General features: G+C 37.8%; 1 protein-coding gene across 1 annotated transcript; it reads left to right on the forward strand.

Annotated features, from left to right (window-relative positions):
- Window positions 1-971: 971 nt before the first annotated feature.
- klf13 (Kruppel-like factor 13) lies at window positions 972-26,568 on the forward strand. Its single transcript, XM_015401316.1, has 2 exons — window positions 972-1,861; window positions 20,017-26,568. Exons 1-2 carry the CDS (start codon window positions 1,384-1,386, stop codon window positions 20,322-20,324), a joined length of 786 nt encoding a protein of 261 aa, XP_015256802.1. The 5' UTR covers window positions 972-1,383; the 3' UTR covers window positions 20,325-26,568.
- The last annotated feature ends 450 nt before the right edge of the window (window positions 26,569-27,018 follow it).

Genomic DNA, 27,018 nt, shown 5'->3' on the forward strand with positions numbered 1-27,018 from the left:
TTTTTTTTTTCACCTGTGGTGGAATACATGCACACATAGAGCATTACAAGTTGATGCAGAAAGTTCTCAGTACTTGCTGCAAAGGTGCAGTGTTGCTCCATGTGCAGTCTGCAGTGGTGCAAGTTGGCTGTTTAGTAATAGTATTTAACACCTAAGTCCCCACTACAAACAAAGTAATACATATAAATTGAATAAATGAATATGAATACATTTATAAATTTAAACTGAAGGGAAAAGTTGTAAAATAAAGGTATTATTGATGGCATATCAGGAAATCTGGACCATTTGAAGCTTATAGACGGGTCAAGGAAACCAAAAGAAGATAATTAAAGAAGTCAGAAGGGCAAGTAAAAAAAAATTACAATTAAAAATCTGAAAGATTTGGATTTTATCTATATTAAAGGTGTTCTGTTCTCAAGTCGATATTCTTTTTATCTCTTCATCATCACACCCAGGACACACTAGAAGGTAAGGGTAAGTCTGTGGTTGATTTATTCAGTCATTTGATTTAAGACTTAAGTGGCATCCAAAGTCTGCAGTGGTGCAAGTTGGCTGTTTAGTAATTGTATTTAACACCTAAGTAAGTAATAAATATAAATTAGATAAATGAAAATAACTGCATTTAAAATTTTAAACTGAAGGGAAAAGTTGGAAAGTAAAGGTATTATTAATGGCATATTGGGAAATCTGAACCATTTGAAGCTCGTGTTGCAGCAGAATAATCTAGAAAATCTCCATGATGCCCTAACCCTAACCTAACCCTAAAAAACAGATGTCTGGTGACGGTGTGGATGTCTTCTCCGCTCCCCGCTGCAGGTAGAGAGAGAGAGCTGCATCCTCTGAACAGCAAGAAGAAACTTTCTAGTAACTCGTGGAGCTCGGAGCACTTGGGGACATGTTGTACCCAATGAATGAGCCGCTCCTCTGACGATGCTGCCCGGCTGGACACGCCCCCAGCATGGATACAGCGCGCAGCAGCAGGCGCGCAGGAGACGCGCTTGGAGACGGTCTGAAGCCGCAATGGGAGTTTACGCATCCAAGTTTCAAGAGTTCCTGCTACCGGCGTCGCTGCACTAAACAAAGACTCCGGTTTCTGTTTTCTCCCTCCCTCTCTCTCTCTATTTCTCTCTCTTCCTCCCTCTCCTTTCGTGTATGAGAGAGAGAGAGAGGTCTTCTATGCGCCTTTTTTTTTGGTATGAGGCGTTTCTAGCACAGGATGTTGATGATTTTGGAAAGCCGGGTAAGATCATAAAGTCAGTTCTCTCTGATGAGAGACACCTCCACCTCACCGCTACATAAACACACACAAAAAAAGGGAAGCACGGTGGAAGTACTTTTTCATTACCTCCAACACAAGGATTTATTTCATAGTTATTTTTCTGAATGTCATTAAGAAGCAGAGGGGCTTTTCTCAAAGACAGAATGGATCACTTTGCTGCAGAGTGCCTTGTTTCAATGTCCAGTCGTGCAGTTGTTCACCCCCCTAAGGGCAACAGGGAGATTAAACCGGAGATCCCGACCTCCTCCAGGACTGGGGAGGAAATAAAGGAGCCCCTGGTGAAGGAGAACTCCTCGCTTTTCGTGGTGGCGAGGATCCTGGCGGATTTTAATCAGCAGACACCCAACGGGGTGGCCGAGCAGGCAAAGATAAAGGAGGAGATCACGCCGAACCTGAGAGAGGATGGAAACCCTGCCACACCTACCGCCACCTCCGATCCTGCGCTCAGACAAAGAGGCAAGAGATCGAGAGGTCGGACTGAGCAGGAGCCACCTCAGAAAAAGCACAAATGCAACTATTCTGGCTGTGAAAAAGTTTATGGCAAATCCTCCCACCTCAAAGCCCACCTAAGGACACACACAGGTCAGTTTGATTGGATGCAAGTGTTTCATGGTGCCTATTGTGTCCCTATCTCACATAAAGCTCAGAATACTGTCAGATATAGGGTATTAATTATAATTGCTGTATAATTGGCAAATTTCAACAGTCCACCTTAAATAAATAAGATGATCGCATCTTAATTGCACCATGCTTCATAATTATACCAGCATTTTGTTGAGTTATGTAAACTTTATAATGTCCTTTTAATTTCTGGTAAGAAAGGCTTGAAAACAGTGCCACTCCCACTCAAGTCTTTGAGCTTTGTCCCCACTCCTCCTCCTCCTCCTCCCCACTGAACACACGCACATCCACCACCGCATTGGACAGTATGTTCAAACTGAAACTGCGGTGCAGCCAACATGTAGAACTAGATGATGTATTAATCTCCGTTTCCTGAAGCAGATTGCTGCAAACAAATAAATAATTTTAAAACTGGTTTATTTGCTTCAAAGCAGCATAAAATAAACAATAAAGAAGATAAAACCTGACCTATAAGGTGCGCAGATTCAAGCAAGTGCGCGTGGACATGCAGGAAGTTTGCAGAATCAGTTCAAAAAGTCCACTGGATGCGTGTGACCTTCCGCCCAAAACATCACCACTGTTTGTTTTTGTTGTTTTGTTTTTCTTTTTTAGCGCTTTGCATTCCGCAGGATAGGCTACTGAAGAAGGGAGGGGAGATATAGATCGGCTAAAATTGAGGGGGTTGATAAGAGCTGTGCAGTCAGTCGCCTGTCTGCCCACAGCCCTTTGTTATGATGTGCCACACCCCCGCTAGACAGACTTGCCAGCTGATCTGGCCAGCAACAGACTCAGCTAGCTGAGCCTCGACTCCAGCCTCGCTGCCGTTTCCTCGTGATGTGAGCGTAGCAAGCTCACACCTCATCCTTTTCTCTCCTTTTCTGCACATATGCGCGCATACATCATCTTGGCAGGGCTGAGAAGAAAACAGAGCTCCGTGGATCACAGGATCAAACATCTTGCGTGAGCGTGACCCACATTTGAGTCATTTGCTGCAGAAACGTGCAGGCATGAAAAAGCAGCTCCACGAGATCCAGCATATAGGGCACCTTCATCTTCAAGCCTACACTGTTCTGTCACACATTTAAACCTGACCCCACATCAGTTCTTTATACTGATTTATGCTAAAAACATGACAGTCAACAGGCATATTTTAATAATCTTTTTCCCAAAACGGATTGTTTAATACTCATTATGTTGTAGTTATAATGTTAATTAATAAATGATGGAAATTAAAAGTCATAAAGAGATTCAAATTTTGCATGTGTTTATTTTGATGTAGACAATTTGGAGTATGGCGATTAACTGTATGGCAATATACAATGAAAAAGATTTGGAGTACCATTTACTTAGAAAAAGCTAGGTAACTTTTTCCGCATAGGTAACTAGGTAACATTCTTTCCACATTTTACTCAATTAACTCTAAGTTTGTTTTACTTACTAAGAAGAGTTGATTTAACAAACAAACTCTTTAGTTTCTCTTATCAACAAAACATGTACTTTTGTTTTGCTAGTTAATTTTACACCGAGAGGCACAGAAGGAGAATCTAGAGAAGCTAAATTATCCTAAAAGTCATGTTTTGGGAGGAAGCCGGAGTACCTGGAGAGAACATGCAAACTCCATGTAGAAAGTCCCTGCAACAACCCAGAACCTTCTTCCTGCAAGCAGCAGACACATGATAGTATTTTTTATTTCTGACCTAATGAGGGAAGGAAAAAAAAGCAGCAGGTTTCCTCCTAATATGCAAGCTTATACTACTTGCACCTGTTAAGATGTGAACTTATCTAAATAGTTTTGTTAATGCTATTTGGTAAGATTAATTAAATGTACTTGTCTTTTGATTGCTTGATTTACAAATTAATTCTACGTAACACATTAAATAAAAGTTAATGGAAATGTAAATGGAAAATTTGCAGTAAATATGACATAAAAAAGGTAATATTTAAAGACATAAAAGTCTATTGTTTTAGGGTACAGGCATTCCTTACAGTATAATTTTAGTGCAACATAGACATCTCAATATAAACGATAAAACGAAAAAAAAAAAAAAAAAATTTTTTTACAATCCTGCTATATTGTCCATCCTAATGGTTCTTCTGCAGACTCCATAGTTGTGTTTTTTTGTGCTGCGGAGTAACCAAATTTGTTTAAAGTCAGACAACCTTGTACCTCAGCAACTTTAATACTACTACCACAAGACAAGGAAGAAGACACAAAAAACAATTCAAAAGGACTTTGATTAAACTGTATTAGCTTTTCAATGATGCATGCTAATATACTAACCATCATGTATAGAGACGTTTCAGAACAGTTTACTTTATTACATTAGTCTCCAAAAAGGTTTGGTATAAATTAAATATATTAAATAGTTCTGGAGGGCTCTATTTATTAAATGCGTGAAAACTTTCTAAAAATATGCAGATTAGCAATAACTAACAAAGAAGAAAAGTTTGGACATCTTATCCCTTAAAAATACACAATTAAAATTCTCCTCAATAAGGGGTTTCAGCTTTTTTTCACCCTAAACACAGAGGAACTCTCCTGTCTGATTTCTTTTACTTTATTTGTTGATTTATTATTATTTATAACAGTTGGATATAGATTGTATATTCAGTGAAACGGACAAACCACATGAAGACAACAAAAGCTGGAGGATATTTTATTTTGTGGCTGGTAGAGCGTCTTTGCTATTGATTGGAGTCAACTTTAACTCCAGTTAGAGCTGGCTGTTAAATCACCCATTTGTTAAGAACAGGCTGAAGGAGACAAATGTGGTTTATAATTACCACAAGAAGGCTTGCTTCTATTGTAATTACTGTTTCTTTTGTCTCTTGTTGTAGTGTAGCTTTAACTCAGCTCGTTATTCTTGCTGCCTTTCAAACCCCTTCTTTTGTTTGCCTTGATGCTCGGCTTGCATCCTCTAATTTCTTTTAATAAGGATGGTGTATGTTGGTTTAATTGGTAAGTTCCAGAAAAAAAAAATCACAGTTCTGCCAACTTGTCTAGAAAAAAGCTGCAGCCACAGTCACTTCAAGCAGTCAGCCCACCCCCTCTCATCAGTCCAGACCATGTGAGTTTAGTGCAGTTTTATGGCTCCGTGCTAGCCCTGCCCTAGTCTCCATACCTAATAAGCGTTTCCTTTCGCCCGCCTCTCTGTTTAGATATGCTCCAGTGCCTGGCTTGCACCACTGGGTAGTGTCCTATAAATTCTGATAATAATGACCCTCTCTTCCCGTTTTACTGAGTAGGTCCAAAATGTGGGTCATCTGAGTTCAGCTGGGCTGCCTCAGCCAATCTTAGCATGTTTTCACAGAGTCAGACTCGTGCAACCTGCTTCCTTTCAGCCCCTACTAGCAGAATCACGAGAGAATAGATCCCAGCCCTGTCAGGTCCAGCCAAGTGCTGCTTTCCAACTGAAGGAGAAACACCATAGACATCAAACAAAGAGCCAGGGACAAGATGTTCCCTCTGGCCATGACTTCCAGGTTTTGCAGTTTTGTGTAGCAGTCTCTAAAATAAGCAGCAATTTAAGATATTTTTTTCTTTCTTAAAATATGTTCACTATCTTTTACCAACTATTTATTTACATTTAAATTGTATGCATATAATTGCAAATACCTACAACAACATTTAATTCATTATCGCTATTAGTGGGTATAGGCATGTTGCTAGGTGTTAAATAGCTTTTAAAAGTGTTAGTTGCTACCTTGATTCTTGGTTTTAAAGATAGGCTTTTAAAATGTCTTTTCTACTAAATATAAATGTCTTTTCTACTAAATATAAATGTGTTTCAGATTTGTAAATTTCAATGTTGGAACTTCACTTTTGAATGTGGGAACAGTTACTTTTTTAGGGGAGCCGTCAATGGAGATAAGTAGGTTTCATTTTACGTTTCTTTTTGTTTAACCTGGGTTCAACGGGGACATCCTGGGTGTAGCACACCCAGTAGTACACTCTGAATTTAAATCACTCATTATACGGCATTGAGTTTGATGTTTAGGAATCCAGAGCAGTTTAGAGGTCTAAGGTTACCAGACGGCTTTTGTTTGGTATACTTATGTTGGAGGTGGGGCCGTTTTTTTTCACTGCAAGCATTCATTAAAACCTGAAAAAAGAAAATAAAATCTGATGACTTAAAACTGCTCTCCAGATAATCCGTGCCTCAAAATTTCTTTTAATAAGTTTTAACTCATTGTCTTCATGCACTAGAACTACACAAGTATATCCATGGTGTGAAGTCTCATTACTGTCCCATGGTCACATGCAAACTGACATCTCCAGAAAATTGATGGCCCCTCGCTCCTCTTCAGACTAAGCACCCCCCACTGCCAGATTTTACAAAGCCCATCTTGTCAGCATACAATACACGATTGGACCTGCAAGTCACACTGAAGGGGCCAGGGTCAATATTTCTAAAACCACAAAGAGCCTAATGACATATTTTACAGTCGGGTTAATGTATTTTTCAGAGCTCTTTTGTGTTCTATTGTGGTACCTCTAATACTGTGAGATGGCTATAAAATCCTTTACTGTCCTAAACAAAAAGTGGTACCACCTGGCGAGGCACTGTTACAGCCATGGAAAACCTGTTTCTTCCAATGTGCTACCTATTTTCGCTTAAATAACTGTGGTTAATGACATTTTTACATGGGAAATTATCCCAAATTCCAAGTGGAAAAAGGCAGCAGGAGTTCCTCATTATATATGCTTCATTCCTGCCAGTGGTTTTATATTTGGCTGCACTGCAACACAGAGTGCTTAGTGTTTTCTGTATGGTTGATGCCAGTGATGAGGTTGCAGGGCGGAGATGGGGTTTTCCTGAATCCAATCTTGGGACACTAATATTCTTTTTACCATAGCAAAAAGAAAATTCAGAGGCTGTAGAGTTCGTTCCACCTACCTGACATCCACCACTACATTCACCATATGAAATAATGGCACTTAAAGAGACGATATTTAAATTTTTTTTTTTTTTGCCTAACTGTTAAATGACCAATGTAGATTTAGATACCGTATATAGAAAACAAGGTTGAATTTTGTTGTCCCCATATTTATAACCCAGCCAGCATTAACATACAAACCAAAACAATTGAAGTATGGTTTAAAAATAGCTGAGAGTTTATATACTTGCTGCAGGATAGGTCTTGATGAAAAGCAAAACCTATATTCTGTCAAAATGTATTATGCATTTTCAGCTGATATCTATAATGCTTATTTGAAGCCCACTGAGGCCCACAGGTGATGTCCACTGGGTTTTACCTCTATGGATTGCATTTAGCCAACCTATGCAAGTCATATACAAAAAGCCCATTGTGAGCCCAGAGCCACTTTAAACCCCTTCAGCCTCAGTCATCATGCACACGTATGTGTATTGAGTTTATCTATAGGACCAAAATATACATACAGGGTAGAGGTACAGCAGTATAGTGTTAGAATTTGTAATTTTTCAGTAGTTGGTCCTTTTCAGTATTTTTTTTAAGTTATTTCTCATTTTTCTGCAGCGATACAAGTTATTTAGTCAATATTTAAATGGTGTCCATGAATATGGGGAATTGACTAAAAAGGCCCCAGATGCAATTATTCATGGGTTACTTAATGGCACTATGATGATGTCCTGTGTTGAAAGACAAATCAAGGGAAAAAGTGGGGTTTTATATTGACCAAGGCACACTGTGCTATTTTTCTTTCCTAAACCTCACATTGGAGACATTTACCTCTGCATTTAACCCATCCCCTTGGGGAGCAGTGGGCTGCCACTCTCCCTCCGCCACATCTGACCCTGGCTATTATCTATACATATTGCCCAAATGGTTTTGCCTTTATGAATTGCATTTTGCCTACGTAATTTGTTCCAATACAAGAAATCCATTGTAGGCCAGGCCTAGTTTGTACCCATTTAGCATAACCAAAATCCCTCCGGAGCCCAGATGTAGATTTTGTATCCAATGCTTGGTCCATATGGTTTTAGACATGAGTTTGAAATTCATATTGCAGGCGCGATATCTACATATTTGACCCATAAAAGCAGAAACTGCACTTAAAATGACCAGCAGATATTATTGTTTATTGGTTAGATATTGACTCCAAATTGAAGTTACCCAAGTTTTATTTGATATTAATTTTATAATTTGAAATAACCAATTAATCATTTTCACTACTTTGTGTCTGAAATGAGGTTTAAATCATAATAATTAGTAAAATTATGAATAAAGATAATAATGACCCACTCTTTTTGTATCCAGTTGTCAGAATTCAAAATTCATGAATCTGAAGATAACTGAAAAACCTGGGAAAGTCAAGATTACAAAAAGAAGGGTGCAGTACCATGGGCCTGCCTAATCCCTTTATCCAGTACGTCTGCAAACTATGACTATGATCATAGTTGAAACAAGCTTAGTTTTTGTAACTGAACTTTTGCATAATTCTAAAGCAGAGGCACACACTTCAATCTCTGTTTGTGAGCAGATTAAAAAATAAATCTTTTTGGCTGGTGTTACTATTAAGAGTTTGCTTCACAACGATATGCATTATAGTGTAATGCCTTAATAGATTGTCAGCTCAGATTAGTTCAGGCAAAATTAGATTTTAATGCTGGAAAACTCTTGCTATAGATGTATATCTGAACATCAAGATGTATTTTTTAGTTGTAAAGTAACAGAACCATTATAAGTGTTTGGTTCCAGAAAGTCAAGTAGAGAAGGAAGGTATGTGTCCAACAGAGAAACAAGGTATTAGTTGAGTCTACTTCATCCTTGTGGTGATGATAAAGCCAGAGTGGAGCCACCATCTTGCCTGTTAATCCTGTGGTGCAGGGCTACTCTCACATTAAAGATATAATTAAGACCTGTTCCGATGCACATGCTAACCATATGTCATCCTAAATGTGCTGATGGCAGAAACATTGCTTCATGATGTTACAGTGTATGCCTGATTTGAGTGTGATTAAGTAGTCAAACGTACACTGCAGACAATCATAATGCTGAATGACCTGGCTGTGTTGTTTTCAATAGCCCTAGGCTTATGTATTCTTTGGTAAGCTCTACAGTAGCTCTATAGAAAAAGCTTTGTCCGCCCCCCTACTAGCCTCTCCCACCACCTTTCTTGCCTGAGTAGCTGCTGAAGCATTTTGTGTTGCCAAGTTCTGGCCACATCTTGTGGTGTTGGGTTAATTTTAAACGGCAGAAAGAAAGGGACACTAACCCATGGAAGACTGAATTTTTCTCCACAATATATTAACTGCTACATGTCACATGTGATGAAGGGATCTGCAGCACAGAGACAGATTGTACAGTAGAGTGGAGCAGGAAGGGGGTGGGGTTGGATAGCAGGGTATTCACTGTCAGTGCCATTTATTGATTTAGGTCATTTGTTCAGCTGCATTTTGCAGCCAATCTGATTAAGGTTCAAGGGTTTGTGACCTTTAGAGCAAAAACTCCCTTTGGTTAGGGCACGGAGAGCCTGATCTGTAAGTTTAACTTACTATTTCCATGGTGATCATAGCAGGTTGAATGGGAGTTAAGCTTTAGAGACAGAGGAAGTATTTTATGTCAAGTCTTTGTTTTGGTATTTACTCCTCTACTGGACCTTGTCAGAAAAATTAAACACATCATGAGGCACACTAAGAGGTGTATACATTCCCATTCTTTTTTTTTTTTTAGAAAGCTCAAACTCAGCCAGATTGGAAAGTAACTGTCTGTGAATACAAATTTTTAGAGGCTTTGAAGCAATTATTAATTACCTTTAGTTTTAGGCCCCTCCTGGATGTATTTTTTTTAATCTAATCTATCTTATTTTAAAGTTGACAGAAACTTCATGGTCTTTATCCTTAACTATTAAAAGAAGTCTGAGCAGATTTTCTTTCCATATTTTATTGTGTATTTAGCTCCATTTCTCATCCCAGAACCTTAGTTGTTGATACCCCTACAGAGTTATTCTACAGGCTTATCATATTGCATACAATATTACATATTGCATAACAGAATGAAAATTCCTTTATAAAATGTTCAAAACTTGGGATATTGTTTAATAACATAACCCTGTTTATTAAATGGGCGATTTTTCAATTTGGCGTCTGTCTCCTTGAACCCCAGTCGGCCTCAGCAGATGGCCGCTCACACTGAGCCTGGTTCTGCTAGAGGTTTCTTCCTGTTAAAGGGGAGTTTTTCCTCTCCACTGTTGCTACAACCATGCTGGCTGTGATGGATTGCCTTCAAGTCAATGAATCTATGCAATTAACTGGTTATCTTAACTTTGATTCAATTTGACTGTATGATCTGGTTGAATTGTCTCTGTAAAGTTCCTTGAGATGACATATGTTGTGAATTGGTGCTGTATAAATAAATTGAATTGAAAACTGAATTGAATTGCATGTGTGGAAACTCTGGCTTTCTGCCACAGTCTAAAAAAAACATGACAGTTATGTTAATGAAGTTCTCTAGATTGCTTGTTTAATGTGAACCACTTCTCTAACAATGTCCATTAGAAATATGGAGGATGTCTACTGTACATTAACGGAGTGACAGTCATAAATGTCACTACTATGAACTGGCATCATGCTGCGTGAGAAACGTGGATACTGGTCAGACATTACTGCACAGTCATTGTTAGCACTCCTTAATGACCGCAACTATTTGTCTGCTGTCAGTTAACTTGGCTTTGAAGGATAATATGCCTGCAACACATCTGACTGTGTGCACTCAAGGAGAAATGCTTTGGTTCAGACTGAGCGTGGCAAAATGTGATGCGGTGGTAAATGAAGGCCAGTTGATTAACTAATTTGTGGCAAACTGTGTGCAGAACTCAGAGTTGCATTTACATGGAGGAGAGAGCTAGGGTTAGTGCAAGAAGAATCTTGTTGTATACTCCACATGAATCCAGAATTTCTTCCTTGCTCTCATGGGCACACGAGCCACAAAAAAGTTGGTACAGCTTAAAAAACGACACTTGATTACAAACTAAAAATGGTCAAAGAAATAATTAGTATGTGACAAAAGTAATAATGAATTAAGTTTCCTGCATTTCCTCTGGTCCATGTTGAGTGTGGTATCCACCATGTCACCAAACACTACAGTGACTACTTGTAGCCCTATATATAGCCCCACTGACTGACAAGACTGTAGACACCTGTGATGCTAATTAATGGACACACCTTGATTTAACCTGTCCCTTTTGGTCACATTATCGTCAGTCTTTTAATTTTCATAGCATTTATATATTATATTTTATATATTTTCTTTCTTATTTATTTATATATATATATATATATATATATATATGAATTTTTTTTTCTTTTGTCAGATTTAAGCTATTTATATGACCATTGCGGGTTTTTCTTTCTTTTAAAGCAGGGGTATCAACTATGTTCTCCATGTGTGTAGCAAAGCCATCCATTTTCTGACACGCTTAATCCCAAGTGGGGTCGCAAGGGGTGTTGGTGCCTATCTCCAGCTGTCTACGAGCAAGAGGCGAGGTAAACCCTGGACAGGTCGCCAGTCTATCGCAGGTCGACACAGAGACAAAAAAACATTCACACACACCTAAGGAGAATTTAGAGAAGCCAATTAACCTAAGAGTCATGTTTTTAGACTGTGGGAGGAAGCCGGAGTACCCGGAGAGAACCTACGCATGCTCAGGGAGAACATGCAAACTCAATGCAGAAAGACCCTGGCCCCAGGAATAAAACCCGCAACCTTCTTTCTACAAGGCAGCAGTGCTACCCACTGCTCCACTGAGCAGCACGTGTGTAGAAAATGTATAATATAATTTTTATATTTCATTAGTGCCTCATCCAGCAGAATTTCTAAACTATCCATTAAGTTACAGATAACTACAGATTTCTGCACCTGACATTCTTGACTTCACAATAAAAGGGGAAAATCATCTTTGCTTTTCACACTTAACACCATCCATCCAAACCCTGAACCATCACAAACTTATTCTCTGACATACTGTGCGGAAAAAATGTGCTTTGGCAATGTGTCGAGAACAAGGGCTTTAAGAACATAATGACACAACTCTGTTCTCTCATCTGCGGGAGCAAAAACAAATTTCTCTTTTTTTGTAGAGCACGTAGCCGCCTTTAGACGCATTTACAAGAAGGCCACTCCTGCTGAGAGAAAGCCTGCTGCTATTGTTCTCAGCTAACAGCTACAGTCCAATGAACAGATGCAGGCGATCGAGGTCCCTCTCAATACAGGAAAAAGATGCATTACATAACAATGTTCCTGAAACACCTGACAAAGCCTTTGCTAGTTCTGTTGTTAGTTTGAAACTTAATCTGCCAAGAATGCCTTTGTTTCTACTGTTTTACAGTGTTTTCTTGTTTCTTGCTAATTTGCCTTCTCTCTCAAAGAGTTTTTCTCTCATAGCCAAGCAGACAGATAAACAGTTGCTCTGATCACAGATGTGTTTCGACTCAAGCTGCGTTTCTGCAGACCACAAACCTTTTGCATGCCTTTGTTGTTGTTTTTGCACAAGCAGAGCCTGTAGATGCTGCTTTTTGAAGAATGGAAGGAGCTGCATAAACCTTAATGTATATATTTTTTTCTTGCCCACACATGTTAGTGTTTATGTCGTCTTGGCACATGATGGTGCGTGTAGAGGGAAAGAAGAAAAGTGGGGTGGGGTTAACCCTGTCTGGTCCAACAGTTTGTGATGATGAGGGACTTGTCTGTCTGCTGGCTCCTGGCTGGTTACAGGTCATTGTGTTGTAAACATGACACTAAATTATTGGGTTGCGCTCAGCTCTACCACTGTCCCTCTCATTTCATCTTGCCAAGCTGGCTGTTCCACTTAACTGGCACAAAAGTGGAGGAAACCCAACTCCAAAGAGCTGTTGGCTGCATTGTGGCTACTTGTTCTGAACTATGCTGTGGCTGAACTATGTTCACTTCTTGAGACATTTCTTTGAAAAAAAGCAAAACAAAAACTTGCAAGTTTGAAGGGATAAGTAAGGATTTTCCATCAAAGGTTTTGTTTAAAGGTTCAAAAACAGTTAATATCTTACCTGGTGTAGATAACCCTCTTGTCATTAAATGAGGAAATACCCAATCTGTCATTGGATACATGCCATATCTCTGCCTTAAACACACAATTGCCGGGGGGTATTAATTCAAGTCATTACCCTTAACGCTAATATAAGAAATCATCATATTTAGCCTTCTCAGATCATTCAGCATATAAAAACATAATAAAATGCTACAATCTTTCTTTAATATAATAGGTTGTTATATTCAGCTGGCTTAAAATCAAACCCCCCTGCATGTGGAATTAACTGGGGCTTTATTTGAAGTGCTTCTGTTTTTTTAAGAATCAAATGTTTTTGTAGTGCTTATTGGCTGTGAATTATATATTGGATGACTTTGGGGTGACAGTGGCAAGGTAAGAATTTGTCATGCAACTGTTGAGTTGCAGGTTTGAGCCACTGCTCCATCCATCTCTGTTGTTGTGTCCTTGGAGAAGACTCTTCACCTGCCTTGACTGATGCTGGTGGTCAGAGGGCCTGATGGGACTGATGTATGGCAGCTTTGCTTCTGTCATTCTGCCCCATGCAGGACAGCTGTTGCTATAATGGAGCTAACCACCAGCAGTGTGTGAAGTCAAGGTTTATGTGAAGTTTAATGAGAGGTTCTTTTCACAGAGAAGTCAATCACAATTCCTTTATTTTTAATATGGGTACCGAAGGCAGTGCACCAAAAATAATCTCCCAGTGTGAAACACTTAGCAACAGCATAATGTCTAAGACATGTCTGTTCCCTGACACTGCGTGATGGAGAACTCAGTCATTGTAAAATATAAGAATTAAAAGCAGCAAAGTTAAAAATGCTTGAACTCTTTTTTTTTTTTTTTAAGATTGTCTTTTATTCTGTAATCCCTTTGTGCTGTAGGGGAATAAATCCCTGTTTTTTGATAGGGGGAACTTTGATTTGAATCCCATCTTCAGGATGAGCAGCTGGCATAAAAACCAAGTCTGTATGCAAGTTGTACAAACTATCCCCAAGCTAATTCCTTAGAAAAAAATAGTTTTTATTTTTAAGTTCTGTAAAAGATCCATACTGGTTAAAAATATACAGAAAATGGAAAATTTATCTCAACATCATCTTCAAAATATGTGTAAGAGCTGTGTTTTTCCACATCGTTTCAACCAAAAGTTTACACTTTCTTCCTTCTGGCTAGTGCTTGCATGGAGTATTTCAGGTGTACACTGTGTGTATGCCTGAGGACGCAACAGGAATTTTATCTATGTTTAGCTGAAGTGCTGGTAGTCATCGTTAGAGCAGGTGATCGAGTTCTTGCTCCTCCACATACGTCAAAAAAGAGATTTGATCTTGCCTTTGCAGACAGAGTCCGTTACACCTAAGGGATAGATTCCATTGCTCTCAAGTGTTTTCTGCAGAAACCACTGAGATATGAATGGGATGAGGACAGGGAGATGAGCTGCTTATTGACCCACTGGACTCAGAGAGAACAGTTATATAACTGCAGCACCTGTGACATAATCACACCACCTTTGTGTGGGGGGGTTGGTGGGGGACACTAGTGCTCAGCAGAGGTACTTTTTGTGAGCATGATGTAACCCACTTTATGGGTAACTGGGTCACTGTGTTCGATTGGGAGAAATTTCCCTCCTTTCTCCATCCCTCCTCTCTTCACCCTCACCCTTTCCAACTGACACGTTCTGAGAAAGGCAAGCCATGCATGTGGCAAACTGCCAGGGATGGGATAACCAATCGGTGGGGCCTGACATCACAGTCGCCACGCTGCCTCGCTGTGGCAGAACTGTTACTGGGTGGTAAGAAAAGCAAGCTCTGGTCACATTCTTTTTTCAGCTGAGATGCTGAGTAATCGCTGCAGTCTACAAAAATAGCCTGGGCAGTGACATCCCAACAGCACACAGAGTATTATCATTTACATTTAGGGTCAAGGTATCTGATAGATTTTTTTCGTAATAGATGAAAAATGATAAATCTCCCTTTTTTCCTGTAAAGTTACTAAAAAAAACTTATGAAAAAAGTGGTATTTCTTTGTGAAAAACGCATCTTAGTTAACTTTTTGCAGTTGGTTTTCTTTGGTAGGTTTTTATTGGGATCCTACATCTTAATTTATCCACATCTCTACCTTAAAAAAAAACTCCAGGGCTCTATCAGATGGTGATGACATTTCCTGTCCACAGTCCTCTTCAGCTGAGTCTGCAGATTTCATTTTGAATTTTGATGCTGACTTTGACTAGACCATTCCATAACTCCAGATTAAGTTATTTTAATGTATATCTGCACTGCCTCACAGTACTCTTAAAATAAATTTGTTTACCTTGTCAGCTTTTTAGCAGATACTTTAAGGTGTCTACTGAACGGTATTTAGAATGTATAACTTCATGCCCCCAAACAAAACCATAGTCCAATCTTAAAAAAAACTAAACCTATATCTTGATGCTACCACTATCACATATTACTCTACCTTAGTTTCATTTAGACCATAAATCATTAGACCATAATTCCGCTCTGACTAAAACCGAAACAAAGCTCTGGATGTTTTCTTTTCAATAATAATAAAAAAAAAATGGTCTTGTGACCCTGCTCCTTACAGAAAATAGTTTTCTCAACAGAGTCCATTTTAAAATTCCTGCAGTTTCCTTCAGTATTGTCGCTGTTAACTTCCTGGTCTTCATGACCACTTTATATATGTTAATTGTAATGATTTTGATACATCTGCTTTTAATAATGTCGCTGTTGTCTCACATTTCCTCTGTCTATGACTGACATCATTGTACAACATTAGTAGATGTTGTGTTACAAATCTAAATAAAGTAAAGCAAACCAAATATCGAAGTTTCAGTAAAATCAAACTAGGTCAGCTCATTTAATTTTATGTCAATCATTTCTACTACGTCATTCTTAAAGGCAGAAAAGTAGATGACAAATAATTAGTCCAAGGTTATGGTCCTTCACATAACCAGGATACTACAGAGTTTATTTTTGCATAATGAAAAAGTGAAAAAAATAAATGCTCAAAATATCTGTAGAAGCTGAAAGGTTAAACAGTTTTAATATCTTTTTTTCCCCTATAATATCAAATAGAGAATGCAAACTTTTGAGAACCACCGTATGCTGTAGAGTTGTATGGAACAATGTATATTTTTTTTTTCAGTTTAAAAATCTTTATTTTCACACTGTTACCCTTAAATCCAAAACTATTTGAACTGCAAAGAGCTCCAAACATTTGTCTCAATGAAATAAAGTTTGATATCTAATGCGTTACTATGCGTATCTGTATCAGGCAGGTCAGACACAGTATCTCAGTCTTAGCTCTCTTTCATCTATTCAAATATTAATGTTGGTTGGATCTGTTACTCTTGTTATTAACCCTTAAGCAGCCAGCAGAACATGGCAATACTTTTAGGCCAGTAACATAGTTATCCTCTGCTGCTAAAATGATATTATATCACTAAAACATTAAACACAATCAGCGGGGGTCAAGCATTCACACCACATTTCCTTCCACAAGCTTTATATTTTTACTTAAACCTTTAAATGGAAAGTCAAAGTGTTGTTTTTATTTAGTTCTAGAAAAAAAAAAGGAGTCAAAGTCTATATGCAAAGAAATATGCATCAGCTAGTGAGTTTATATACATGAAATGATGCATGAACCTACAGGAACTGCAGTGGGCAGGGCTGACTTTGTTTGTCTGCAGCTGATGTTAAGGCGTCAGAGGTAGAAGCACAAACCATACTGTCTAGACTTGCTCTGTCTGTCTGCATGTTTTGTAAGCGTGCAGAATGGGTGCGGGGTGGTGTGTGACTGTGTGTCTATGTGTGTGTGTGTGTGTGGGGGGGGGACTCTCTGGCATCAGGTATGATGTGTGACGAGAACAGTGCTTGTTTCAATTGTTTGCCCATAACGAAACTAACATGCAAAGTCTTTGGCAGCCATTTTTTTTTTTTTGGTCTCTGTGTTTTTGGCCTCTATTAACATGTATGTATCTCACTTCAAACCAATGCCCTGGATGTGAACAGCAGCTGATTATTTTGAGTTAAAGCAGCAAAACTAACTTTTTCCAACATGCAGTCCCGTCTATGCTTTGTTTTGTTTAGCTAATCAGAGGTTTGATGAATATGTACTCAAAAACATAATGTAGATAAACTGCTTGTTTAGTGTACAATAATCATACACAATACATGAGATAACATGTAGTTGATATGTATACATTTAGTTAAATATTACCTTTTAACGGAGTACGGTTAGGGCGAAATTTTGATTTGTGCCAAAACATGAATAGCAGCATTTTTAAATATGGGTTGGGTTGTAGGTGGGATTAGCATCCAGGACTGTATAATTAAACTGTGCCTGCTAGCTCAGTGTCATGCAAGTTTGTAGATAATTTATCAAAATGAACACAGTTAAAGCTTGTTAGTCTCACATCTCCTACTGTAGCAGATAACTTGATGATTTTTATTATCCATCCTCTCAGACGGTTATTAAAGTGTAGAAATAACATTGTTTATTTATTAGGATCAAATGAATCATCACTCACAGTGATGAGGTATTTGTCAGATTAGGATAACCACTGTTATCATCAGGTTCCATATGGTTTACGCACATACCCTCTAACTATTAGTGCTGCTAAGGAGGCTTGTATATCAAATCTCACATGAAAGCAGAGGCCAGTTGGTTGGTTATAAACTCCATTTGTGGCCCATTTCACCTTAATCACATATGGCTTCAATTCCGTCAGGCTATTCTCCAAAAGATTATTTAACTTCAGAATTTACATCCTGCTTTTCTTGTACTGTTTAAACATCCAAACTTGCAATTAGCTCCAAATTCTTTTACTGAAGCATTAAAAGTTTCCACTTATGTAGGAAGAATATTTACCTTTAACACAAAAGTATGGCTTCACTAATGTCATTTCAGAATAGAGATTCATTTCTTTAGAAATTTCATAAACTTAAGCCCCAATGAATGAATCCCATTCATCGTTTAAACATGCATAGTGAACATTAAACAATTACAAATCAAGTGTTTGGTATGATGCAAGAACCATGTTGGGTAGTCCACCTAGAAAAAAGTTAGAATTGATTTTGGAATTTAAGGTATTGGATGAAAAGATTGAAACACAAACAAAATTACAAAAGAAGTGACATCATGGTTAAAATATGCATTTCAACATCTAAAACTAAATCCAAACGCACATTTTTAAACAAAATTATTTAAAGTTAAAGAGAAGTTGAATATAAATGTGCTATATTATTTTGGCTACAGTTGAAATAATTGAGACTTTTCTCTTTTAAATAAAAGCCACTGGATAATTTATGTTGTTAGATTTTTTTTTATCTACTTTTCTTTTTTACCCAAACATGGCTTAATGTCAAGGTGCTTTAATACGGTTCGGACTCATAGCAACTATACATACTTTAATCTTGACATAACATTGCAATCAATGCTACCCAGTCTACTTTGGAGCTTATCAGCCCCTTAAATGGACATTATCATGTCTTATCTCTCCCATGTGGCCATGAGGTGTCATCCTCCATCTCTAAGGACCCTGAATCTGACCTGCTATCTCCTCCTGATAGCATAGATGGAAAACTGCAGAGATTGAAGGGGGGGCTGTGTCCTATCAGAGACATACACTGTGGCTCTCAAGAAAATGGCTATTTACCATGTAAACCCTGATCAGATAGGTTCTTCAATTAAAAGAGCAATTAAAAAAATACTTTTTATTTGAATGAAAGTATTGGGTATAATAATAAAGCTCTGTGTTGAATTTCTGACCTGTCTAGAGTGTACGTTGCATCTTGCCGAATAACCGTTGGAGATAGGTGCTAGTGCCTTGGTGACATTGCAGGGATAAGTGGATATAAACAATGAATGGTTGATAATGAAGTTAACAACAGAATAAGACCTATGGGAAGTGAACAAAACTACCCTGTTAATGCCAAATATTATTATAATCAATGTTACATTCAACATCTTAAAGATGTAATAAAAGCTGTTTTAGCATAGAAAAATCAAACCGCTCTACATTAGAGCATTTTTTTTATTGAAAAATGAAAAGTTTGGATGCCTTTTTGGTGTTTGTCTAGACCACAATGGTATATTTCTTCTAAAAAAAAGTGGCTCAATTCTAGCTTGGTCTACAGAAAACATTATCTGGAGGATTTTCCGCCCTCTGTGCTTCTGTACTCAATCAAAAATTTGCTTATAAGGGGAAGCTCTGGCAGAGTATCACTTAGTGGTGGCGCCTTTTTAGTTGTGGAGATGTTGCATAATGCACAAGTTGTAAACTTGTGGCATATTAGGTATGCTCATCTGTTTTTAATGCTTTGACATATAATTTAAAACGTTGCCAAATAGGAGCAGAAAGGAGTACAGCTGTCCATGGATGGTCATAATGTTAACAGGCTCTCAGTGAATCATTTCCTCTTGTTTTGTTTTTGCTCACTACCTTAGTCTTCACATACTGTTGCTCCATATCAGTTATATTCATTTGGTATTAAATATGCTCACATATTTTATTGTCTGGGTGAAATGATTTGCACTATTACACCTTTTTAGTCATTTAAAGGCATCATGCTAAACAGCTTCCTCTTACTTTTGCTAGAAACACAACTTAAGTTTAAGAAAAATCAAGTGACAGATTTTCAAATACATCAACATTAAAATATGTTGCACTGTTTTTCTATGACATTTAATTTTTGCATAAATTCTAGCATTTTTATAGCAGCTAATCCTACCATAATATCTATTATTATCTTTAGCATACTGTATGTGCTATATGTACATTGTAAAAGAGATGATACAGCAGGGCAGAAAAGCTCATTCCAGGATATTAGTTGATGTTAATTTTAGTTTTAACAAATTTTAACCTATAAGTCTTCTGCTTTTCCTTACAGTTTAGCGTTTGGTTTTAGGTTTCTTTTAGCAGTTTTCTTTCTAAGCCATAGCTTTTCTAATATTTCAGTTAATATGTTGGACATTTTGTTCCTCTGCTGTTTCCTCTTTAATTTGCATTGGACAGCAGAAATGTTTGCTGTGCTCTAAAATTTTGAGGATTATATCTCAATTTACCTGGATATATAAAAGGTGTAATCCTAATTGCATATTTTCTTGTGTACTGCAGGTGAACGGCCTTTCCCATGCACCTGGCCTGACTGCATTAAGAAATTTGCCCGTTCTGATGAGCTGGCCCGCCACTACCGTACCCACACGGGGGAGAAGAAGTTTGGCTGCCCGCTCTGCGACAAACGCTTTATGCGCAGCGACCACCTGATGAAACATGCCAGGCGCCACTCCGATTTCCAGCCCAGCATGTTAAAGAAGCCTCACGGCGGGACCAATACGCGCCCAGGCTCTCTCAGCGACTACAGCCGCTCAGATGCATCCAGTCCCACCATCAGCCCCACCCTCAGTCCAGCCAACTCGCCTTAAACTGAAACTTGGTCGCACTTTTCTGGCCCCCAGACTGTGAGGCCTGCAATTTCATCATAACACTTTTGTTGCACAGTTGTGAGCAACCCGCCACCCCCTCCTTTGCTATTCCTGCGCTTGCTGTGGTGTACCATACTGTACATAAGTGCTTATTGTAGTGCAATTACTTGTGTGATCCTAAAAGAAGATAATGCCTTTCCCAGATGGCGGTATTTCCATTCTGTACCACATGTCTGTATTTTCTGAGCTTCTGACTATGGCTAGTTGTTAGTTGTATATTCAGTTTCGAAGAAGGAAATGAAAAAAACAGACAGACTTCCTCATAAGTCTTATCAATATGTTTAGATTTTAACTGATTTCTTTTTTTTTATTGAACGGGTCAGGAGAAGGGGTACACACAAACACACACACCTCAGGATTTAAGACAGTTGCTCTTTCTGTAATACCACAGTACTCGAGAGTACTCACATTGACTGCACAATAAACTCATCACTTTATTCGAAAATTCAACAGGGAGTTGAATTTTACGCCCTGCTCAGGGATGGCCTTGTTATCTTGAAAGAATGAACATGGTGAAGAGAAACATACAGTACATACTATACTGCAGCCTTACACTCAACACACTTTGCACTCTTTGCTTTGTTTGTTGGCTTTCACGTTTTAGGAAACTAGGGTCGTTTTTTTGTGCAAAATTTCAGTTCATCTGCCCCACGTTTGGGGGTGAGGTCAAATGTACCATTCTCTTTGTGTTTTGAGAAAACAATCAATACCCCTGCAGCAGAAACAGATGCATAAGTGCTAATATTTATTGACATTACAATAGGCATAAGAAGTGCACTGCATAAAAACTACCATATAGAGAAACAGATGTGAATCTGCACTGTCAGGTGGAAAAAGACTATACTGGGTTATTGTTTTCATGAAATTATACAATATGTTTTTTTAAGAACCTACTGAACCTTTACATAGTGGGAATGAAGTTTAAAAGCAGCTGTTTATGCATAGGTGCAAATACCAAGTTTCCTGCAAGTTTCTACAAATAAATCAAATTCCTTTTTAAGCATATTATGATTTACATTAGAAACCTACATGATGGATAAGGACTAACCTAAAAACCATTTAATCAATGGCTTGTGTTTAACTTAATTACTAGCTTAAGATATTTAATTTTACGTTTTGTCCGCTCAAAGTGGTGTCTTTCAGTTCTGGCATGTGAGCTGCGTACTTTCATGCTTATGTAACTAACTTCTAAGCCTTTGTGGGGTTGATAGTCCACATTAAGTATTTTGATAAATCGGTGTCATTTTCTAGATCAAAATCCATGAAAAAAAAATTGAAGGAGGATTTTTTAAACTTCTTCTTTAGCAAAAAATAATACCGGTACATCTAAAAAAAGAAGCTAACTAAAGGTTACAGAAAATAAGTACAAAATAAACCACTTGCAATGAATCCAGCCTTTTATAAATCAACTAGAGGTAACTTTTTTGTCATTTAAATAAAAAGAAAGGTCAGCAAACCACTTATTAATCTAAGGGTAAAAACCATTAATTTGAGCTCATTCAAGTTAGAGAACCTAAAAACTATTTTACAGCCACATAGAACTTGCAGAAACATGGATTACTCTTTAAACAGCACAGATTTCAACTAAAAATGGACATTAAAAAAACTTTGGAAGCAACAATTTAATCACACATCAAGCACATAAGAAATTTTACCAAAGACAAGCTTTTTAATTCAGTCCTAAGGAGACTGGAAGATAAAGCCACTGCCTATATCCTTTCCTCCTGGCTTGACTTCCCTGAAGGAAACAGCTGCACCCAAAATTAGACATTCCCAGTGGAGGGAGTGTTGGCATGTCATTTGTCTGGTGAGACTTTTCCGTTATCTGGCTCTACCTGTCCTGTCAATGAGCCCGCTGAATAACATGAATGTTGCCCAAGTATGAGGTCAATTGTCAGCTAAGGCGTTAGGCCTATCTGAGCTGAGGGAACAAAGCAGATATCTGCAACAAACAGGCAAGAGAGGGCAGGTCCTGATAAAAGAGGAGAGAGTTATATCACAAGCTGAACAGCATAAAGGAGGAGACACACGGAAGCAGACATCCCGCCTCCCCCCCAACCCCACCCCCAACTGTAGCAACAGCCAACAAAATATCAAAAATAGCTGTAATTGGTAGCTTGATCTGCACTGCAGGATAAGAGCAAATGTGTATGAACAAGAGCTGATGGTAGACAGCATCAGCAGCGTGGGTGGGAGGTGCCCGACTTCATCCAAAGCACAAACAGGATTCCTTTTCATGTAAGCTGCAGAATCAGATTTCACAATGCAGAGGAAACCGTTGCTCCGAGCTCGCATTGATAAACCCAAGCTTCTAAACAGCTGCTTTTAAACTTCCTTTCTCCTCACAAGTTCGGGGGATGGGAGCTTTCAAAGTGTTGCAAAAACATTGGAACTAAAATCAACATATCAGCAAAGTGCAGCGTTCGCCAGGCTTTTGTCAACTCAGCATTCGGAGCTCAGATGACCCCATGAAAAAACCGAGAGACATGCCTCTATAAGTCAGGCTAAAGGGGAAAAAAGCAGGACTATTAAAACTGTCGCATCCCTGATAGTCTGCGTTATGTCCGCACCTTTAATGCTTCCTTGCTGCAGTTGGATGTACTGTCATCCATACAGTTCAGACTCCTGCAGAATTAACTGCCACCGGGGCTAATTTGACCAACTGTTGGTCTGTTATCCCGCGCTCAACGCTACATGCATGTTAACTTTGCTCTGAAAGCGAGGATCTTTTTTTTTTTTTTTGTCAGTCTGGCAGGTGTAAATTCATGAATGTCAGGCCTTGTCCTTCTTCCTCAACTGCAGCCATCTTCTCTTTTAAGTCCAAATGAATCCACTCTCATTCTCACATATTTAGCTTAAAATTCAACCGATTTAAAACAAAATCCTTTGTATGTTGTTAAAATTGTTTGCAGGCTGCAAAATGACACTTTGAATGCCACTGATTTGCAGCTCTTTAAAAAAACGACGTGAGAGCTTAGCATTTTCCTTAAAAAAAGATATGCTGTTGATCAGCATGCTTTCTGTATATTCTTGTTTTGGTTATAATTTTTTTTGACCTGGTTTTAAGTACTCACATGCAAATAAAAAAAAAAGGAGAAAAAAATGACGCATTAATCAGTTTTTAATCTATAATCTGCACATTTTCCTCAGGGTCAACATCTGCCTAGCAGATATGGGACAGTTTGTGGGGTTTTGTTGTAAAATCAGTTGCCACACGCAGGTGGTCATGCGTGCCCAGTGTTCACTGCTGGACGGTGTGTAACCACGGTGAAAAAACAAGACCACCTCGGTGCAGCCATTTCAGCTAATTTCATGTCTCGATACCATCCTACAGTCTTGCTAAGACTATGAAGCTGTTTTTATGATAACCATTTGAACAGAAAAGTCTATGCTTCCAGCCAGACTGAAAGAAGTGGCATGTTGGCATCCACAGACGGCGTCTCAAAAACCTTTACTCTCACTGTAACTAATGTACTTGAATAATTCCAACACGCAAGGCCATTGAACACAATTTTGTACATGTTTAGTTTTAATGTTCTTTCATTTTTTTCTGTCCAAGCCTTTGAAAGGAACATGAAAAAAAGCCTGATTCTTTGGCTCCTAATTCCTTGTTAATTTCAGATTCCTGTCAGTCATTTTCAGCTGTTTAGAGTACATCACATCTCAAAGGTTGAGATTGTTTATGTGTAAATTTGAATTTTGTGTGCTTTGAACAGGGACTTTTATTCCCCCTGAGTAATCTGTTGATGTCAGGGATTTCGGGTAAATCCTGTAATCCCAAAAATATTCCTTTAATTAATTAAATGAAAAAAAGAAAAAAAACCTCTGGGGTGGGTGGGTTATTTTGTTTTTACCTCTGTCTATGTCAGTTTCACATTCACTGATAATTTCTTCTTATTGCTTTAGATTATTTTAAACTTTTTCCATATTATCAGAGACCACGTAATTGTGAGTTAGCAATGTAGTCATTATTTGTATTATTATTATTATTATTGCTGTTGTTTAAGGGTGAATTATTATTATTATTATTGTTTTTTTCTGCTGATTTATACCTCTTGAGATATTTGAAGTTTGTTTTACCTTCATATCTTTTCAGAGAATCCATCATGTAGCTTGTGTTTGCTTAATGAGTAGCAAAATAATGTTGGTTTTTATTTTTTTCCTACTTGAATGAAGAAGTAGACAACGAAAGTTTTATTTGTACAAAACTAAAAATGAAACACTGGGCTGCATTTGGTATAACCATTCCATAGTGCCAGATCCTGCATGTCCCTCAAAATATAAGGAAAAACCATCTTTTCAGGAGAACATTTGTATATTTTTTTTCTTACTTCATGCTAAAAACATATTTAAGCATCCAGGTGATCCCAAACTATCACCTTCTTTTGGTTTCAAACCTGAATTCCTACATATTATCGCAGATCTCTAAAGGCAAAGATTCTAAAATACTGACAGTACATATATGAATTAAAGCATCAAACTAACAATTTAATGTTACATTATATATTTAAGTTCATATTAAGGACATCAGTAAAATACTGATCAGACATAGTCAGCTAAAGTACAAGCATGATTAACGCAATTGTGTGCCAAAACTACAGTGGTAACTTCTTAAAGAGGATACAAATGTTGAGCATAAATAATCTAGCTTCTGTAAGATGTTTAAAAAAAAATAATCTTGTACAGTTTTATATAAAGTTTGACATGTTGAAATGTTATGTACAGGATTTGATCAAGCAGTTTTTCCTTTAAGTTAAATCTTTTTGTTCTGTGTCCTTTATGTAAGCGTTTAGCTTCATGTAGCTTTGTTTTCTTTGTTCTTCATTTTGGTCCTTTTGTGTTGCTTCTGCTCAGTGCTGAAGCAGTGTATAATTGCTTACTGCAGCTATTTTTGACATCTTAACAGTTTAATGATGATAGATGCTTAACCATTCCAAAGGATTTAAGATTGCAATTGCTCTAAATGTGCTGCTTCCCTCAACCTAATGTGTTTTTATGTAGGTGTGTCTGTGCACAAGGTACGTTTTCCAATGTCCCACATGCTTTAGACTACGCTTGGGTTTAGCAAATTCAAATGAATACCTACACGTAAAAGCTACAAAGCACGTCGTCACACAGGACAAAGACCTAAAGCTTTTACTTTGTAAAGTAGGGATTTTTTCCCCCCGCATTTTTAGAGGCAGCCATATAGAAGGGTTTTAGTTCTTTGTTACCAAAGGTTTTGAAGGGAAAAGAATGAATGTTTCATTTGAATCCAGCTCTGTTTGAACCGATGGGGTTCAGTTTCAATGTGCTGTATTAGTTGATAGATGGATGTGCTAGACACTGACCTTTTTTTTTTTTATAGATATATCTTAAGTAGGCACCTCTTTATTTTATTTTTTTAGAAAGTAGACTGAATGAACTTAAGTCGCTGACTTATAAAAGAATCCGTACTCAGATTGAGTCTAAAAATAATCAAGGCAGTAAGAAAACAAGCAGATCCAACCTGTTGGTCATTTGATTTTAAACATGTCTGAGAGACGCTGTGCGGCACTCATTCCTCAATGCAGAGAAAGTCTGTTTGAATAAAGTTTTCCTGTAGGGATTTGCTTTCAGGTTCTGCAGCATACAGTGGTGTCATTAACCTCTGTGACCATTAGAGAGCCTCTCACCGGCCTTTTCCATTTTGTTTCCCGTACCTCTACGTCTGTAGTGCACCTCCTCAGTGTAATGTTGCTCTCTTGATACCTCTGTGTGTTTTTTCCTCTGCACCCTCACCATCAGTTGCCTGTTGTAGTGACTCCGTGGTGCTGCTTCCTCCTCTTAAAGCACCCTTATAATCTGTTCTGTAAATAACTCTCAGCTCAGCTATGGCCAGTACATTCCTCTCTATGACCTCACAAAACCTTCAGGTGAATCTGTTATTTTATTTTTTGTTATTTTTATTTTTTCTTCAGCAAACCAAAATCACTACATTTAAGTATTACAGCTGTACAGTTCAATGAATTCAACACACATAATGTGCTGGTCTTAGCTGCTCTGTTTATCTTTTTATGGCATTATTTTTTACATGTTAGACAATATATTGTGACCATGTCCTATGCAAATATGAGAAATAACAGATTGTTGAATAATGTATGTTGTCATAACTTGTATGCATGAAATAGTGAGGTTTACATTTGGAAATAAATTCATAAAATAAGCCACAATTACTGAGTTTGTTATATTTTTATTTTACAATAATGAACAGTCCTTAAGTGCTCTATAACTTCTCTTCAGTGGATTCCAGGAATTTGGGGTGATTTTCCTACCAGCAATATTTGGACAGATGTTTTAAATAAGGAAGTACATTAAAGTATTTAGTTACGCAAACATGAGTAAGGTTATAGGAGAAAGAACATCCTTACCTTTCTCACTGCCTTACATATGGCAACATGTTATCCTGGTTAATTCAGATGTTATTTTCCATGATTAAAGCTGAAAAAGTTAAATGAAAAGGAGTCAGAATTCTTAGCTGGAAAGTCAATACCTTTAAATCAAACATGTCAGGTTTTATTTAACATCTAATGACAAATGAATTGTTTCTACTAAAAAAAAATAAATAAATAACTTTGTATAAAAAGACTACAATAATTTACATAGTAAGCATTAT

The sequence above is a fragment of the Cyprinodon variegatus genome, unplaced genomic scaffold (genome assembly GCF_000732505.1).
Source record: "Cyprinodon variegatus isolate N-32 unplaced genomic scaffold, C_variegatus-1.0 Scaffold1209, whole genome shotgun sequence".
Taxonomy (NCBI): Eukaryota; Metazoa; Chordata; class Actinopteri; order Cyprinodontiformes; family Cyprinodontidae; genus Cyprinodon; species Cyprinodon variegatus.

Bases quoted from the DNA above. Each gene is read 5' to 3' on its own strand.
- klf13 (XM_015401316.1), top strand. From the start codon at position 1,384: ATGTCATTAAGAAGCAGAGGGGCTTTTCTCAAAGACAGAATGGATCAC. The intron at 1,862-20,016 runs GTCAGTTTGATT...TGTGTACTGCAG, and splicing joins CCACCTAAGGACACACACAG to GTGAACGGCCTTTCCCATGC.